This window comes from Eschscholzia californica, unplaced genomic scaffold, assembly GCF_041429995.1.
Source record: "Eschscholzia californica isolate CP2 unplaced genomic scaffold, dmEscCali1.0.p SCAF_1, whole genome shotgun sequence".
NCBI classification, from domain to species: Eukaryota; Viridiplantae; Streptophyta; class Magnoliopsida; order Ranunculales; family Papaveraceae; genus Eschscholzia; species Eschscholzia californica.
The window spans coordinates 17,831,610-17,847,003 of record NW_028238198.1 but is presented as its reverse complement, the minus strand read 5'-3'; the positions used below and the strand labels follow the sequence as shown (position 1 = coordinate 17,847,003).

Here is a 15,394-nt window from a genome sequence, read left to right as displayed (position 1 = left end):
ACCTTTATGTGTCAGAGGATATGTCAGTGTCAAAAGATAAGCACTCATTAGATATTATCCTCCAAAAGACCTATGTTCAAGATACTTTCAACATTTGTCATTTAGGTGTATAGTATTAGAGGTCATGGACCCGACCTGTTAGGGTTCGGCCATGCACACGTCCAAGGCCATGAAACCGACCATAATGTCGGTCTCCACCTCCTTCTAGTTATTTGTATTTCACCTCATTCTAATTATTTGTATTCCACCTCCTTCTAATTATTTGTATTACGGTTACTAATAGATTATATTTAGGACTCATGTTTTCTATATATACCCACATTGTAAACCAATATCAATAAGCTAAGTTAATTGTATCTTAATCTCTCTTGGTTATCTTCTCTTTCTCTCTCGTTCTCATCTTGCTCTGGGTGTATTAGAATATTCAAGTTCTATAACTTCACATGGTATCAGAGCCAAGTTATTTTTTGAGAAACGATATCATGTATCAATGGCGTTAACTCTGCTGCTACTACTACTCAACTTAATGCACCTTTTGATGTGCATCACTCGGATTCACCCACCACCATTCTCATCACCCCACTTCTTTCTGGGGATAATTATGCATCTTGGTCTCGTGGTATGAAAATGGCACTTCGTGCCAAAGATAAACTAGGTTTTGTTGATGGTTCCTTCCTAAAATTTCTCAACTCAAAATTCACATCACCCCACTTCTTTTTGGGAATAACGAAGATATTTCGTTCTGATGATGGAATGGAATTCCTCAACTCAAAATTCACACAAATTTTTTTTTTTTCTGATAATGGGATCCTTCATCAACGAAGTTGTACCCATACTCTTCAACAAAACGACGTTGTTGAGAGAAAATATCGCCACATCCTTGAGGTGGCACACTCTCTTCATCTTCAGGCACAACTACTTCTCTCTTTCTGGGGGGAATGTGTCCTCACTTCCGTTTATCTTATTAATAATCTCCCAACACCGATTTTAGACGGTGTGTCTCCTAATGAGAAATTACTTGGTTCTCCACCTAATTTGTCTCATCTTCGTATTTTTGGATGTTTGTGTTATGCTAAACTCACATCCACTAAAACTAAAGTTGACTCTCGGGCTTTTGTCGGCGTATTCTTTGGTTATCCTCACGGTCAAAAGGGATACATGGTTCTTAATCTTTCTACCAATCGTATCATCACTACACGTGATGTTGTTTTCAAGGAAGATACTTTCCCGATGACCGGTCTTCACTCTCGTTTACCGACCACTCGTGCACCCTCTCCGTCTATTTCCATCTTTGACGACGGCTTGTTCACCTCCTGTCGTCCCGACGATGACGTCATTGACCGTTAGGTCGCCGTTGCTACGACAAAAGGATCTTCTTCTCCGACTGACCCTGTTGGTCAGTCTGATTCACCCATCGATGTTGTTGTTCCCAGCTCACCGATGCCTCAGTCTGTGGGTGCCCCTAGAGGACCTGACAGTAATAGTTGTCCGTTGGATTCTGCGGGCACCCCGACTTTACCAGCACCGGTTTCGGTCCCCAAGGAACAGCAGGGATGTCCGACCCGTACCTGTGCTCCTCCGAAGCATCTTTCGGAGTATATTTGCTCTTCTTCGGTTAAATCGGACGTCAAGTTTTCTCTGTCATTATATCTCCGTCTCACAGATTGTTTATCGATTCTGTGCTTTCTAATACTGGCCTCCTCCTTCACTGAAGCCATGGAATCTTCGCATTGGCGTGATGCCATGGTAGCCGAGATCAAGGCTCTGGAATCTAATAATACCTAGTCTCTTGTTCCCTTACCGCCAAAAAAGCGCCCCATTGGCTCCAAAAGGGTGTACAAGATTAAGTATCCTTCTGATGGTTCAATCGAACGTTACAAGGCCCGCCTCATGGCAAAAGGGTACACCCAAATCGAAGGGCTTGATTATCATGACATTTTTGCTCCCGTTGCAAAATTAGTCTTTGTCTGTGTCCTTCTCTCCCTTGCCTCCATTAAGGGTTGGTCTCTTCACCAACTGGATGTCAACAACGCCTTTCTTCAAGGCGATCTAGATGAGGAGGTTTTTATGAGACCACCTCCGGGATTTTTGCGAAAGGGGAAGCAACTTGTTTGTCGTTTAAACAAATCCCTTTATGGTCTAAAAGCCTCTCGTCAACGGTTCACAAAATTTTCTTCCACACTACCTCGGCATGGATTCGTTCAGTCCCTTGCCTACTACTCCTTGTTCACCTATACATCTAAGAATGTGTCTCTCTACGTCCTTGTCTATGTTGATGACATTATCATCACTGGTACCGATGATTCAACTATTTCTCATTTAAAGTCTCTTCTTCGTAAGACTTTCTCTCTCAGAGATCTAGGTCGTTTACAATACTTTTTGGGTATTGAAGTTTCCCGTTCCTCTCAAGGAATCTTTCTAAGTCAAAGAAAATATACACTTGACATTATCGCCGATTCTGGCCTCATTGGTTAAAAACTTTCTCCCTTTCCCATAGAACAGAAGGTTAACCTTCACAATTCCACTAAGGATCCCTTTCCTAATCCCTCTATTTATCGCCGCCTTATAGACCGTTTTCTCTATCTCATGGTGACTCGGACGGATATTACTTTTTCGGTAAATTATTTGAGGCAGTTCTTGCAGTCACCAACTTCCTCGCATCTCGATGCCGCTCATAGGGTCCTTCGTAATCTCAAAGGTTCTGTTGACAATGGTCTTTTTCTCTCGGCCACCAGTCCCGCAGTCGTATCTGGGTTCTGCGATTCTGATTAGGCTGGTTGCCCGTCATCCCGTCGTTCCACTACGGGATATATTACTTTTCAAAGGTCCAACTCTCTCTCTCTTGGAAATCCAAGAAACAAAGTATTGTTGTTCGATCTTCCGATGAAGCTGAATATAGAGCATTGGCTTCACTGACTTGTGAACTCCAATGGCTTCAATATCTACTTAAAGACTTCGGTGTCCCTCACCCTTCTCCTATGGAAGTCCATTGTGACAACTGTGTTACCCTCCATATTGCTAACAACCCGGTGTTTCATGAACGCACCAAACATATTGAGATCAACTGTCACTTGGTTCGCGAGAGGATTAGGATCAAGTTAATTGAGCCTCGTTTCACGCCATCCAACGAACAACTTGCTGACATATTCACCAAACCACTTGGCGCAGATGTTTTTAAGAGGATTACTTGCAAGTTGGGAGTCCTTCCCCTTCCCTCTCCAACTTGAGGGGGAGTGATGGGCCTAAAAATAGGTCTATTCCCGCAAGTATACGGGGTCAAGTTATAGTATTGAAAATAAGATCGAATATCGTCCCAAGAGATAGGTGGGTAACTTCGGATATTGACGGCGAGTTTAGCCCAATAATCAAAATGCCAATAGCTAACTTAAACTAACACACACACCCCACTTTGTAAGTTTGATGATTGATTAGTAAGAAATAAGAAAACAAGTGAAACTAACTAAACTATCTAAGAGAGGTGAGAGAATATCTAAGGTTATAAAATCCACCACATAATTTCACTTTATAAAACAAGCACTTAATCACTTAAATCTCTTTTGTATTTACTCGGGATCCAATATAATGAACTATTTGGATTCCGGATGATATTCTAGATAAAACAATTTTATAATTAAGAATGTATGATTGACTACCATATAAAACTAATTTCCTACACTATCATTCAAGATCTAAAAGGCATATCTCATCTAATAAATCAATAAAAGCATGAAATATCTAATTATAATACATGAATGATAATAAGGTTATAGAATCAACATGAAATGACAATCAATAGGCATTGAAGCACATCAAAGGATTTAATTAATCAAGAACAAGTATTATAAAGATCCAAAATGGGTTTCATTCACAACCTTAGATTGCTTAATTAACTATACATGGAATCTAGAATAACATCCATTGACATTGTAAAATAAATGAAAATACTAAGAAATTAATGGAAAGAAATCACCAAGAATGCTCAAATTCCATATCCCCATGTATCTCCAATTTGTCCAAGATTTGCTCCATTTATGCTCAAGAATGTTACTCCAAGGAATCCAAGTAATAGCTATTTTATTGCCACCCAAATAAGAAAAAGAAAGAGAAGGAAGAAAGTAGATCTAGAAAGAAGTTGGAAAGAAGAGATGAAGAGGGTTAGAAATGGTGGAAGAATATGGAAGAAAGGAGATGACTATTAATGGTAGAAAGAATAGTGGTAGAGAAGAAGATAGAAAAAGATGGATTTAATAGAAGAGGGATTGAGTAAGAAGAAAAGAGAGAAAGAAATAGGTGAGAAGAAGTAGAAGAAAAGAATGGAGGATTAGGGTTAGAAGATAGAAAGAGAAGTGGCTTAGAAATTAGGTAAGGAAGCCATTTGAGAGGGTTGTTGAAGTCTAGGTTTTAATGGAGGAGAAAGGGACTTATTTATAGGTGGGTTTTGGTTTTGGTTGGTTAAATCGGTAGAAAGTATGAAAAGAAGGGGTTATTTTGGGAATTAAAGGGGTTTAAAATGAGAAACCCTAAAATTACACAAGTGTAATGGCGGCTAGGGTTTCCTGGGGTTAGGGTTTGGAATTCTCGGCACTAGAGTGCTTCTCAGCTAATGAATGGGCGAACGGCAGCAGCTAGTGACCGTTAGATCTGAGGAGGCGCGGATCTGGAGGGACGGTATATGGCCACGTGTCCGGGAGTAGTTTAATTAGGAGGCTTCGGGTAACACGGGATAAGAATAAGGGTCGGGACTCACAGCAGCCGTAGATCTTGAAAACGCGGGAACGACCGGCTGAGATTAAAAGGTTGCTTCCGGGTGCACGGAGTTAAGTTGCTACGGGCTACACAGAAGCATCAATTGAGAAGGACGCTCAGCAGCCGTCGATCTGGGACACGCGGAAGCGGACGGATAAGATTAGAACGTGGGACTGGGATTACCGAGTTAAGCTGCAACGGGATGCATCGGATCATGCGCTAAGGGTCCTATTTTGTTGCTTAGCGAGAACACTGAATTAGATGCAACGACCTCCGGAACGCGCCACCTGTTCCTTGGTGTACCGCGTGCCAAGTCTGTTCCCGACACTGTCCCGCAAGTCAACCCTCTTTGACAAAACTTTGACCTTGATTTATTCCTTCGTCCGGACTCCGATTTGACTTCCGTTTTCTCCTACGGACTCGTCTCGACCTCTACTTTTCAACCACGCACTGACCTTGGCCAAATTACCAGATTGTCCTTGACTCCAAATGACCAAAATACCCTTCATGCATTTTTTCCTCGTTTTTAACCGTTTTTCACACCTAACTCTCCAAAAGACACCTAATCAAGAAAACCAACCATTTTATTATAATAAAGACTCGAAATCGACTAACTCGACTAAATTAAACGACTCTGATGGGACATTTTCATGACCCATCAGGGAGCATTAGAGGTCATGGACCCGAGCCGTTAGTGTTCGGCCATGCAACCGACCATAAGGCCGATCTCCACCTCCTTCTAATTATTTGTATTCCACCTCCTAATTATTTGTATTAGGGTAACTAATTGTATTATATTTGGGACTCATGTATTCCTATACCCATAATGTAAACCAATATCAATAAGCAAAGTTAATTGTATCTTAATCTCTCTCGGTTATCTTCTCTTTCTCTCTCGTTCTCATCTTGCTCTTGGTTGATTAGAATATTCAAGTTCTATAACTTCACATATAGCTTTAGTTCTATCTTCGCTTTTGTGGATAACATCCGACCACTAAACTGAGCAAGCTATCCTTGTTCATCAACCCCGGCCTTGTTGGGTACTACTTGATTCCTCCCCTAGGATTCTCACCTTTTCAAGTGTGCCAATCAAGTGCATTGGTGTTGGTATGATCGCATACATTAGCGTTCTGCAATGGTTACTATTTGTTCTTATTGTCGAACTCATAATTCAAACGAAGTGATGAACGTTACATAGTAGGAGACAAATATGAAAATAAGGAAAACTCTTTGTATTTATGTTTTTCTTGTTTATTTGATCGTTTGATTTACGTCCTAGGGGAAAAGAAAAAAAATGTAAATTTGGTAGTCATTTGCACACATTATAGAAATTGGCCTGTAAAGATTTTTGGAAGCCGACTTGGGAAATGGACATCTCTGGGTAAAATGTAGAGAAGACGATTTCCTTTCAGCCTGCGGAGTTTCGGAATGATCAGGGCCGGCCCTGAGGAGCAAGCGAGCAAAGCCTCGCTTCGGGCCCCCAAGGCCAAAGGGCCTCACGAAAGGTAAAAAATTAAGAATCGAAAGGGCCCCGATTTTTTGTATTTTTATACAAATAATGATCAAACTTGACAAGAAATTAACATCAGCTCAATTGGTAGAAAACATTTTAAGCAGTCCAAACAACCCATGTTCAATCTCAAGCATAAGCAATTTTTTTCTTATTAATTTTTCTTTTCTACTTTAGTTGATTTCTACCACCACCACAACTACTAAACCTCCACATTGTACCTCCACTACAACACCCACGGTTATTAAACCTCTATCACTATCTCTATCATCACCACCACCATTAAACTGTAGATTTAGAAAAAAAAAATTACTTCGGTTGACACTTCTACTACCACAACGATTACTAAACCTCCACTACCACCACCACAATCACTAAACCTCTACTATTGTAGCTCCACTACCACCCCCATCACAACCACGACTACTACCATTACTAAACCTCAACACCACAACTACCACCATTATAAAACCTCCAGGGCCACAATCACAATCAAACCACAATCAACACTATCCCCTTAAACACAAAAAAAGAAGGTTGAAACTTATTAATTTTTTTGGAGAATCATTATCTAATATATATTTTTTCGGTTTAAAAAAATACTAAACAATATATTGATTCACCGAATTCTGAATTCGCTGAACCACTTAATTGTGAGGTCGTTCATAGACCGACAAGGGCTCTCCACGAACCCATGCCGATTTACGAGTAACTCAACCAAATCATTCAATTCAGAGTGCAAATTAATTGTGAACACAAGTTTCATGTTTAAATCTCACATTATGTGCAAAGAAAACACAAAAAGTTCTGATGTACAAATTTTTTTTCTTGTGAAACGCGTATAGGCCCTATTTTTAAAACTCGCTTCGGGCCTCCAAAATCTCAGGACCGGCCCTGGGAATGATTAGACTAACGGAGTTATGAACGTTCTACAGTTAATTTATCATAAGAAAAAATCAAAAGGGGAGTAATAAAAAACCTAAACATGTTTTTTTGGCTCTGTATATATTTATGATTGATTTATGTTTTCTTCCGAACAAACATCGCTTCAAGTTATATATGTTTCAACCCCCTTGTTATAAATGAGTAGAAGAAACAAACTTGAAAACGAAAACGACCAAATTAACATTTTACAACTCAATTCAACTCAAAAACTGAAAATGCATACCAGAAAGTAAAGGATCACAAAGATGTATGAAGTATATAAATATATATAGTAGTTCTAATAGTTGATAGAAGAGCAAGTAGTTCTGATCTCCCCTTCAGATTTGCCTGTAAGCACTTGAGTGTTACCAAGCTTCACCATTGACACAGAGAATTGTTGAAGGAAAAGCCATGGTTCAGTTGCCATTGAATCAACTAAAGGTCCAGTCCTTGAGTCACTGTGTAATAATTGATCTGTTGATAGTAATCCCATTTTATGTTGCAGATTTGTGTAGAACATTGAGTCGAACTTCTTAGGGGTTTCTCCGTCTAAATCCACGTACTCTGTCGGCACTCTGCATTTTCTCTTTAGATAATTCAAGTATCTTTCGTCGATGGATGGATCTGCTTTGCCCGTTCCGTTGAAGTTGTAGAGCCTGTATTGAATCATGCCACATGCGCTCCTTCCAATCGTGTGCGCTCCTAAACATCAATCACACTATTAAACAACTATTTTATCTAAAAAATTGGAATTAGTTCGCGCTATTAAGCTACAACTTAAATCATATAATGAATTTATTTAGAATTATTCCTAAAGTGACATGCAGAATTCAAAACAAGGGGCCTTTGATTCGGCTTTGGACTCAAGGCGCCCATGAATGGCATGTATATATATATACCTGAGAGGATAACCAAGTCAACAACATTTAGGCCTCGTGCTTGAAAGAATTCGATCAAAGTGGTGACACTTTCTCTGCCATTGGGAACTTCGTCGGCTTCCTTTGCAATAGATACTCGTCCATCTTTCCTACCGAACTCAACCTCCCAGAAAGGACCTCCAATAGCGATTGTAGCGTCACGAGCAACAGCTGTGAGTATGTCTGCACATGACACAATCTTGGGGCACTTTTTCTCTACTTCGGCTTTGATCTCATCTATCAGTTCGAATCCTCTCAATGTCTTGCTCGCTTGAGCCTTCCTTTCGCTTCCCTCGTGATTTAGCAAAATTGAAGCATCACATCCCTAAATATATTTAACATTGTCCATTTAAATGCAAGCTTAAGAGTTAAGATAACATCAGACTGTCTATGACACAATATTCAGACGAGTCAGAGACACAAATCAAAGTGGGAAAATAAGGAAAAAAAAATCAAATACGCACAAAGTAAAAAATGTAACTTTATATTAGCTAACTAATGTGCTTACCCTGACAGCACAATCGTGGAAATGCAATCGAATTAGGCTAGCTGCAATGGTCTCATCCTTCTTTATCCAAGCAAATACTTTCCTATGAATAATTGCTTCAAGATCCGGGCAGCTATTCTGAGGCGATGATCGATAATAATCCAACGATAGAAAGCTTTCGAGGTTAGGCAAAAAAGTAGTTGGTTCTGGTATGGCTATAGACGGAATCGAAGTGATCAATTGATCAAGTGGGTCTTCTTGGACTCCTTCATCATCATCACCTCCTTTATTATGGTAACTTTTAGGACCATGATTATCATGTTCTTGATTATAATTAGCTGCTAAGACTACCACTGATGAGATTAGCAAAACAAAAATCACAAATAGAAAAGAGAGAGATGTAAAAGACTTCATGTTTTTATTTTTGAGTAGTATTAGAAATGAAGTTTTCTGCTCAAATCGAATTATTGTTTTCCTATTTATATCTTTATCTCTCCAAAATATAGAAGATGGAGGTGCAGTCGGATGGAATAATTTGATGTTTAATTATTGAAGAAGTTAGATTACGTGAGAAGCACTATTTAGATAACATTGATTAGAATAATTGAGCTGACATGCAAGCACGTAGCTAGGTAAAGAAGTTTTATTATTATTTTTGAAGATCTGCAATATAAGTATTAGAACAGAAGAGAAGTGCAAAGATGCCTCTACAAGTCAACTTTTTTAACAAAAGAAAAAAAAAACTAGAGTCAACATGACACTTATGGCTCCACTACTTGGAAGCATTGTGTTGCCCTGACTACTTAGCTTTTTTTTTTTTGTTGAAGGTCCTGACTACTTAGGTAGTTTGTCTTTTTTCTTATTAAGGGATCAATTTACATGAGAAAAAGAAGAAGACCCAAAACAAACACATAAAAGTTGTATCTTCTTCAAAAGATGGAATGAGGTCCAATGAGCTGAGAGATTTGTCCATGGATCCTCCTTGAAGATGTAAAATGATATTATGGTGTGTTTGGTTGCAGGATTCCTAACTAGGATTCTTATCAAAAGTGGAATTTGGTAGGAATCATGAATCCTTGGTCTGTTTGGCTACCAAGAATCCTAGGACTCTTGAATCCTAAGGATTCCTAATTCCAAAATTTGTATTGGACCAAAATCTCACCCTACCCCCTAGGATTTGCTAGGATTTTGGATTAATAAACTTAAATTTCAAACTAAAAATCAACAAAAAAATATTTCCTTCTACAAAATCATTATTTTTTTTCAAAATCATTGTTTTTTTCAAAAATCATATTTTTTCTAAAATATTTTTTCTAAAGACGTTTAAAAATACTCAAATAATAATAAATCATAGGATTCTTAGTTGCCAAACAAGCCAAAAAATATTACTTTGATTCATGAATCCGTGGAATCATGAATCCCAAGGACTCATGAATCCGCGGATTCATGATTCCGCCATCCAAACACACCATTAGTTGAATCACCAAGAAAGACCACCTTCTTTTCTTTAAAGGCAATCGCCCATTGTATAGCCTCCATGAGAGTCATTGTCTCACATTCATCTACAATTCTGCATCTTGATGTTGTTGTTAGGTAACGAAGTTGAATAATAAGTACTAATAATGGAGCGAGGGATTCGTTCGTTAGGTGGGGGGAGGTAATGGTGGGAAAGAAAAACGGGTGTGTCCAGAGTCTGCCCGCAGGAACTCGTAAAAGAATGGGAACAATAACGCTTATAGCTCGTGGCCGATAAATCTAGCGGCAGAAAAATGCCTTTTCTGGCAGTTCGACGGTGAAACAACCAGCCAATAGCCTAAGGCTTAAGTAAATAGCGGACCAATTTCTGACCCTTAGATCTTGCATTTGGAGTTGATCAATGAAGACCATAGGATGTAGGGTTTCTCCAAATTTATTCTTCACCGACTTTATTTCTTAAATCACTTTCCTTTTTTTTCAAAATTAATTAATGACCCGCTGTTAAACTCCCTTGGTAACCCCCGTCTTGCCTACGTGGAGAACAAGACAACATGCATTTTGGTCCTTTCACACCGGTAAAAGGCGTGAAAACACCAAAATATATGGGGAATGACCCAAGCACGGGTCACCTGCCAATCTTGTTTTTTTAACTTCAAAAGTCATGTTTGCCGCGCAAGAATAGTGGGGGTATAGTTGTGATTCCCATGAATCACAAATCAGATTATTGTTTGGCTTTGGAGAATGCAGGGGGATCGTATTCCTCCGAAATGTGCAATAACAAATCACAATGATAACATGCGTCTTCACGAACTTTGAGAGACGAATGAGTCTAATCGTGTACTTTGTCAGGCTTTCTTGCTGCATTATTCTTAGAAATTTTGTCCTTTTTTCCACTTCTGGTGGCAAACGGTTTGTCGTTATTTCTTTCTGATTTGTTCGTGTGGGGTGCACGTTAGTGGTTTCTTGTGGAATCACGTTTCTCTTTGTAATTTTGTTTTCTTCCGTGATCATCACATAATATTGCATGTGCTTCTGGCACAAGTGCATACCATTTGGTCGAGATTCATGGTTGTGCAACAACAACTAGTTGTTTTGTTCGTTGACCAGACTCAAGGTGATGTAGAAACGCAGCGGAATTAAAGATATGAAATAACTAAATAAGAACAATGAAATTAAAGATCAAATAACTCTAAATAATAAACTTTATTAAAACTTCAATGGGGTTTTTCTCTCAAATCTGAAAATAATAGACAAACTAGATATCCCTCTTATAGGGTTTTGGACTTTCCTAGATAGACTTGAATTAGAATTCCTAAATAATTAAATACTGCAACTTGCCTAAATAACTGGACTAACTCTGGACCTTTCCAATTATTGGAAATATTAAAATAGCATAATTCCTAAACCAAAATTAATTAATAAACATACTAAAATAAGAACTTTCTAAGTCTTCTCTCTTTGGCCGATTGGACCATGACCGGGTCCGGTCATGGAATTAGTCTCCATGCCGGGTGCCCCTGCATCAGCATCCTCTTCCCTCAAGAGGTTCGTCCCGAACCGTTTGTGAAGAGAATGTAGTTCCTCCGATCCATCTTCAATTGGTAATAATGTCACAATCTTCTTCTTCCATGGAAATTCATAAACATTCGAACGACCACGGTAAGTGGCATCAACATCAGATTGCCATGGCCGTCCTAATATGATGTGGCATAAATCCATATCTGTAACATCACAATTAACTGTAGACACATAAGAAGAACCAATAGAAAGATTAATAGTACACATAAGATCAACTCTTGTAGTAGTACCGGACTGAATCCAAGCTGTTTTATATGGTGTTGATTTAATCACTGTAGGAATACCCAAGAAATTGACTAGTTTAGTAGAAATCAAATTCTCTACACAACCATTGTCAATCACAATAGTACAAACTTTATTCAGTACTGTTCCCTGTGTAACGAACAAATTCTTTCGTTGAGATAAATTCCTCTTGAAAGGTGTGAAAAGAACTCGTCGAGTGAGTAACATAACCCTATCACCCTTGTCGGGAATAGTGTTAATTCGTTCAAATTGATCCTCATCTGTATCCGAATCAGCTTTCTTTTCTACCAAATTAGCTTTACCGCGAGAGGGGCAAGCATTAGAATAGTGGCCTGTTTCAAAACAACGATAACACTTAACTGGTGGAGGCTTTTTATAAGGATTTTCTGTTAGTGATTTAGTACCGTCTTCCGCCTGCTTTGATTGATCTAATTCATCTGGTAGAGTTCTGACTGTTTGATTTCTCGTACTATGTCCTCGAAAAATTGAACGTGAATCAGATTCAAAAGACCGAGCTACACTAATACATTCAGAAACCGAATTAAAAGCTCTCAAATTAACCAAATCTTTAATATCATTACGAAGTCCGTCCTTGAATTTTTCTACTTTCATTGACTCTGAATCTGGGAGATTAAGTCTAGTAATAAGTCTTTGGAATTCCGAAGCATATTCCTCAACGGAACGTCTTCCTTGGCGGCAACGTAAATAATCAACACATAGTTGGTTCTCATAATCCGGAGGGAGAAAACGGGAGAACATTAATGGTTTCAATTCTAACCATGAAGAAATAGGTGGAAGGTTTAATAATTGACGATTCTCAGATTCCTGTTTCCACCAAGTAAGAGCAGTTTTAGATAAATAACCAGTTACACAACGTACTTGTTCAGGGCCTTCAACTTGCATAACATCAAAAAATATCTCAAGTCTAGAGACGTAATCCAAGAAATCTTCAATATTAATCGAACCATCATATGAAGGTACCTCCATTCGAATACGGTATGATGAACTAGGATTTGGAGATTCGATGTCGGTGGGTGGAATGTAGTGATCACGTTCGGTTTGGTTGCTTTGTACCCCCAAAGTTTGTCGTTGTTGTATGTTGGTTGGACGGGTGAGAGTGGTAGTAAGGTCACGGTTTAGAGAATTGGTGGAGAGGTGGTCTCGGTTTCGGTTGACCGGGTGGTTTTGATGACGTTGGTTGGTAGTGTTGTCGGGTTGGAAAGGGAGGTTGTGGTGTGGTTCGGTTTCAAGGAGGCGACGGTGTTGTGAAGGTGGTGTGACCGGATCAAAAGGTGTGGTGGTTGATCGTGTTTCGGTATGAGGGTTGTATTGGTAGTGATGTTGATGGTACGGTGGGTTGGTTTCGATTGGGTTTGTTGGGAATGATGGGTATCGGTTATACGGGTAAAGGGTACGTGGGTCTTGATGGGTTGTAACGGTTCCTAAAGGGCCAATTGGTTGGGTTAGGTTGGTGATGTTTCGGTTGTTGGTTTGTGGAGTGGTGAGGGTATTGTGATCGGCCGAGAGGTGGCTCTCGGGTGGTGGTCGATGTGGTGTTGTCGTCGGCTCGGGGAAGGAGAATGATGGTGGTGTTGAAGAGTGGGTATAGGGGGGTAGCTAGGTGTTGGAAAAAATGTGTCTGGTGAATAGGAGGTGGTGAAGGGTGGTGTTATAATCGGTGGAGGGTGGCTAATGGTGTGGCCGAAGAGTGGTGTCGTCGGTTCGGAGGAGAAACCTAGAGGGGGAAACCGAGTGGTTGTGGTGGTGGTGGTGCCCGTTAGTGGTGAGGGTTGATGTGTGATAGTGGTAGGAGGTGGAGTTTGGTTTTTACACATACCTTCAAGTTGTTTGGAGATGATGGTGATTGAGTCATTGAGTTGATTGAATCTTTTATCGATTTTGTCGAATTTTTCTGTTGTTTCCTTCTTGTACTCATTGAACCCTTCTTCCAATTTTCTTCCTGCAGATAGCCCTTCTTTAATGTTGTCCCATTCAGAAGAGAAAGTTGGTGATTTCTCCTTAGTTGGTGTAGTAGTAGTAGTATTAACCATGATGATAAAAGTGATGAAGAAAAAAAAAAAAAATTATGGCTCTAGATACCACTTGATGTAGAAACGCAGCGGAATTAAAGATATGAAATAACTAAATAAGAACAATGAAATTAAAGATCAAATAACTCTAAATAATAAACTTTATTAAAACTTCAATGGGGTTTTTCTCTCAAATCTGAAAATAATAGACAAACTAGATATCCCTCTTATAGGGTTTTGGACTTTCCTATATAGACTTGAATTAGAATTCCTAAATAATTAAATACTGCAACTTGCCTAAATAACTGGACTAACTCGGGACCTTTCCAATAATTGGAAATATTAAAATAGCATAACTCCTAAACCAAAATTAATTAATAAACATACTAAAATAAGAACTTTCTAAGTCTTCTCTCTTTGGCCGATTGGACCATGACCGGGTCCGGTCATGGAATTAGTCTCCATGCCGGGTGCCCCTGCATCACAAGGTTTTGTCAATCATTTGCTCATCAGTAATGATACCACCGCCCACTTTCAATCGTGAAACAATTTTACAGAGGTTAGAGTTATATGCAGAAGTTGACACAAATCCTGTAATCGGAGATTCACAAAAGCATTACGGAGTACTTTTGGAATGATGGTCATCTTCTGGTGATCATACTTATCTTTCAATATATTCTATAAGGTTAATGGTCCTTCCACAAATATTCTGACTTCAGGTCATCATGCGCGTAACACCGTAAGTAACATAAAGTTGAGTTTGTAACATTTCGTCCACATTATTCCCTTCAGAAATAGTATTCAGAAGTCGTTTATGTTTTAAAGTTAATAGTGCTTCCACGACCCGCTTCATGTAATTCTTTCCAATTATGTCTAGAGCTGTAAATTCATGTCTAGAGAGTTTAGACGCCTGGAAATAAGAATGAAACTATACCTTTCATCGACATTGATGTCGAAAAGCGAATGGAGTAACAGTTTAGTTTATTCGATCTGGATGGAGGAATAACGTAACGACTCCTCATTTAGCTGGGGACTCGTTCTAATTTATTAACAGCTGGCGAAGAAAAAAGATTGAAATATTAGTATCCTCTTGCGACCTAAATAATTAAGAGATAATTCAAAGTATAAGTAAAGAGGAGAGAAAGATGCAAGTTCATATACAATGGGTATAAGGGTATTTATTAGGAAATGGTGAGGTGAGGAGATGAGTGGTAAGGAGGTGCCTCTAGTCGACAACCCCTTCTCAAATCGTCTACAGCATACCTTCAATAGAAATGTTATATACACTTACCACTTTTACCTGCCACACACATCTCCTTTGACTTTAACAAAAATTACCTTTGATGTGGGTGTATATAACAAATGGTGAGTGCAGTTAAAATTTCCCTACCTTCAACCAGAAGTCACCCTTATCATTTCATTTCAAATGACTGGAGGTTTAAGTGGTAAGTAATTTTGTGCTAAGGGCACCCATAAACCTTAG

General features: G+C 39.1%; 1 protein-coding gene and 1 long non-coding RNA gene across 2 annotated transcripts in view; one reads left to right on the top strand and one right to left on the bottom strand.

Annotated features, from left to right (window-relative positions):
• The window catches only part of LOC147564761 (uncharacterized), a 99,545-nt gene that overhangs the window by 55,534 nt on the left and 28,617 nt on the right, over window positions 1–15,394 (top strand). The window lies entirely within an intron of this gene.
• On the bottom strand, window positions 7,183–10,367 carry LOC147564765 (peroxidase 7-like). Its single transcript, XM_086666171.1, has 3 exons — window positions 8,606–10,367; window positions 8,080–8,422; window positions 7,183–7,882 (listed from the first exon to the last, which is right to left on the bottom strand). Exons 1-3 carry the CDS (start codon window positions 8,996–8,998, stop codon window positions 7,479–7,481), a joined length of 1,140 nt encoding a protein of 379 aa, XP_086522297.1. The 5' UTR covers window positions 8,999–10,367; the 3' UTR covers window positions 7,183–7,478.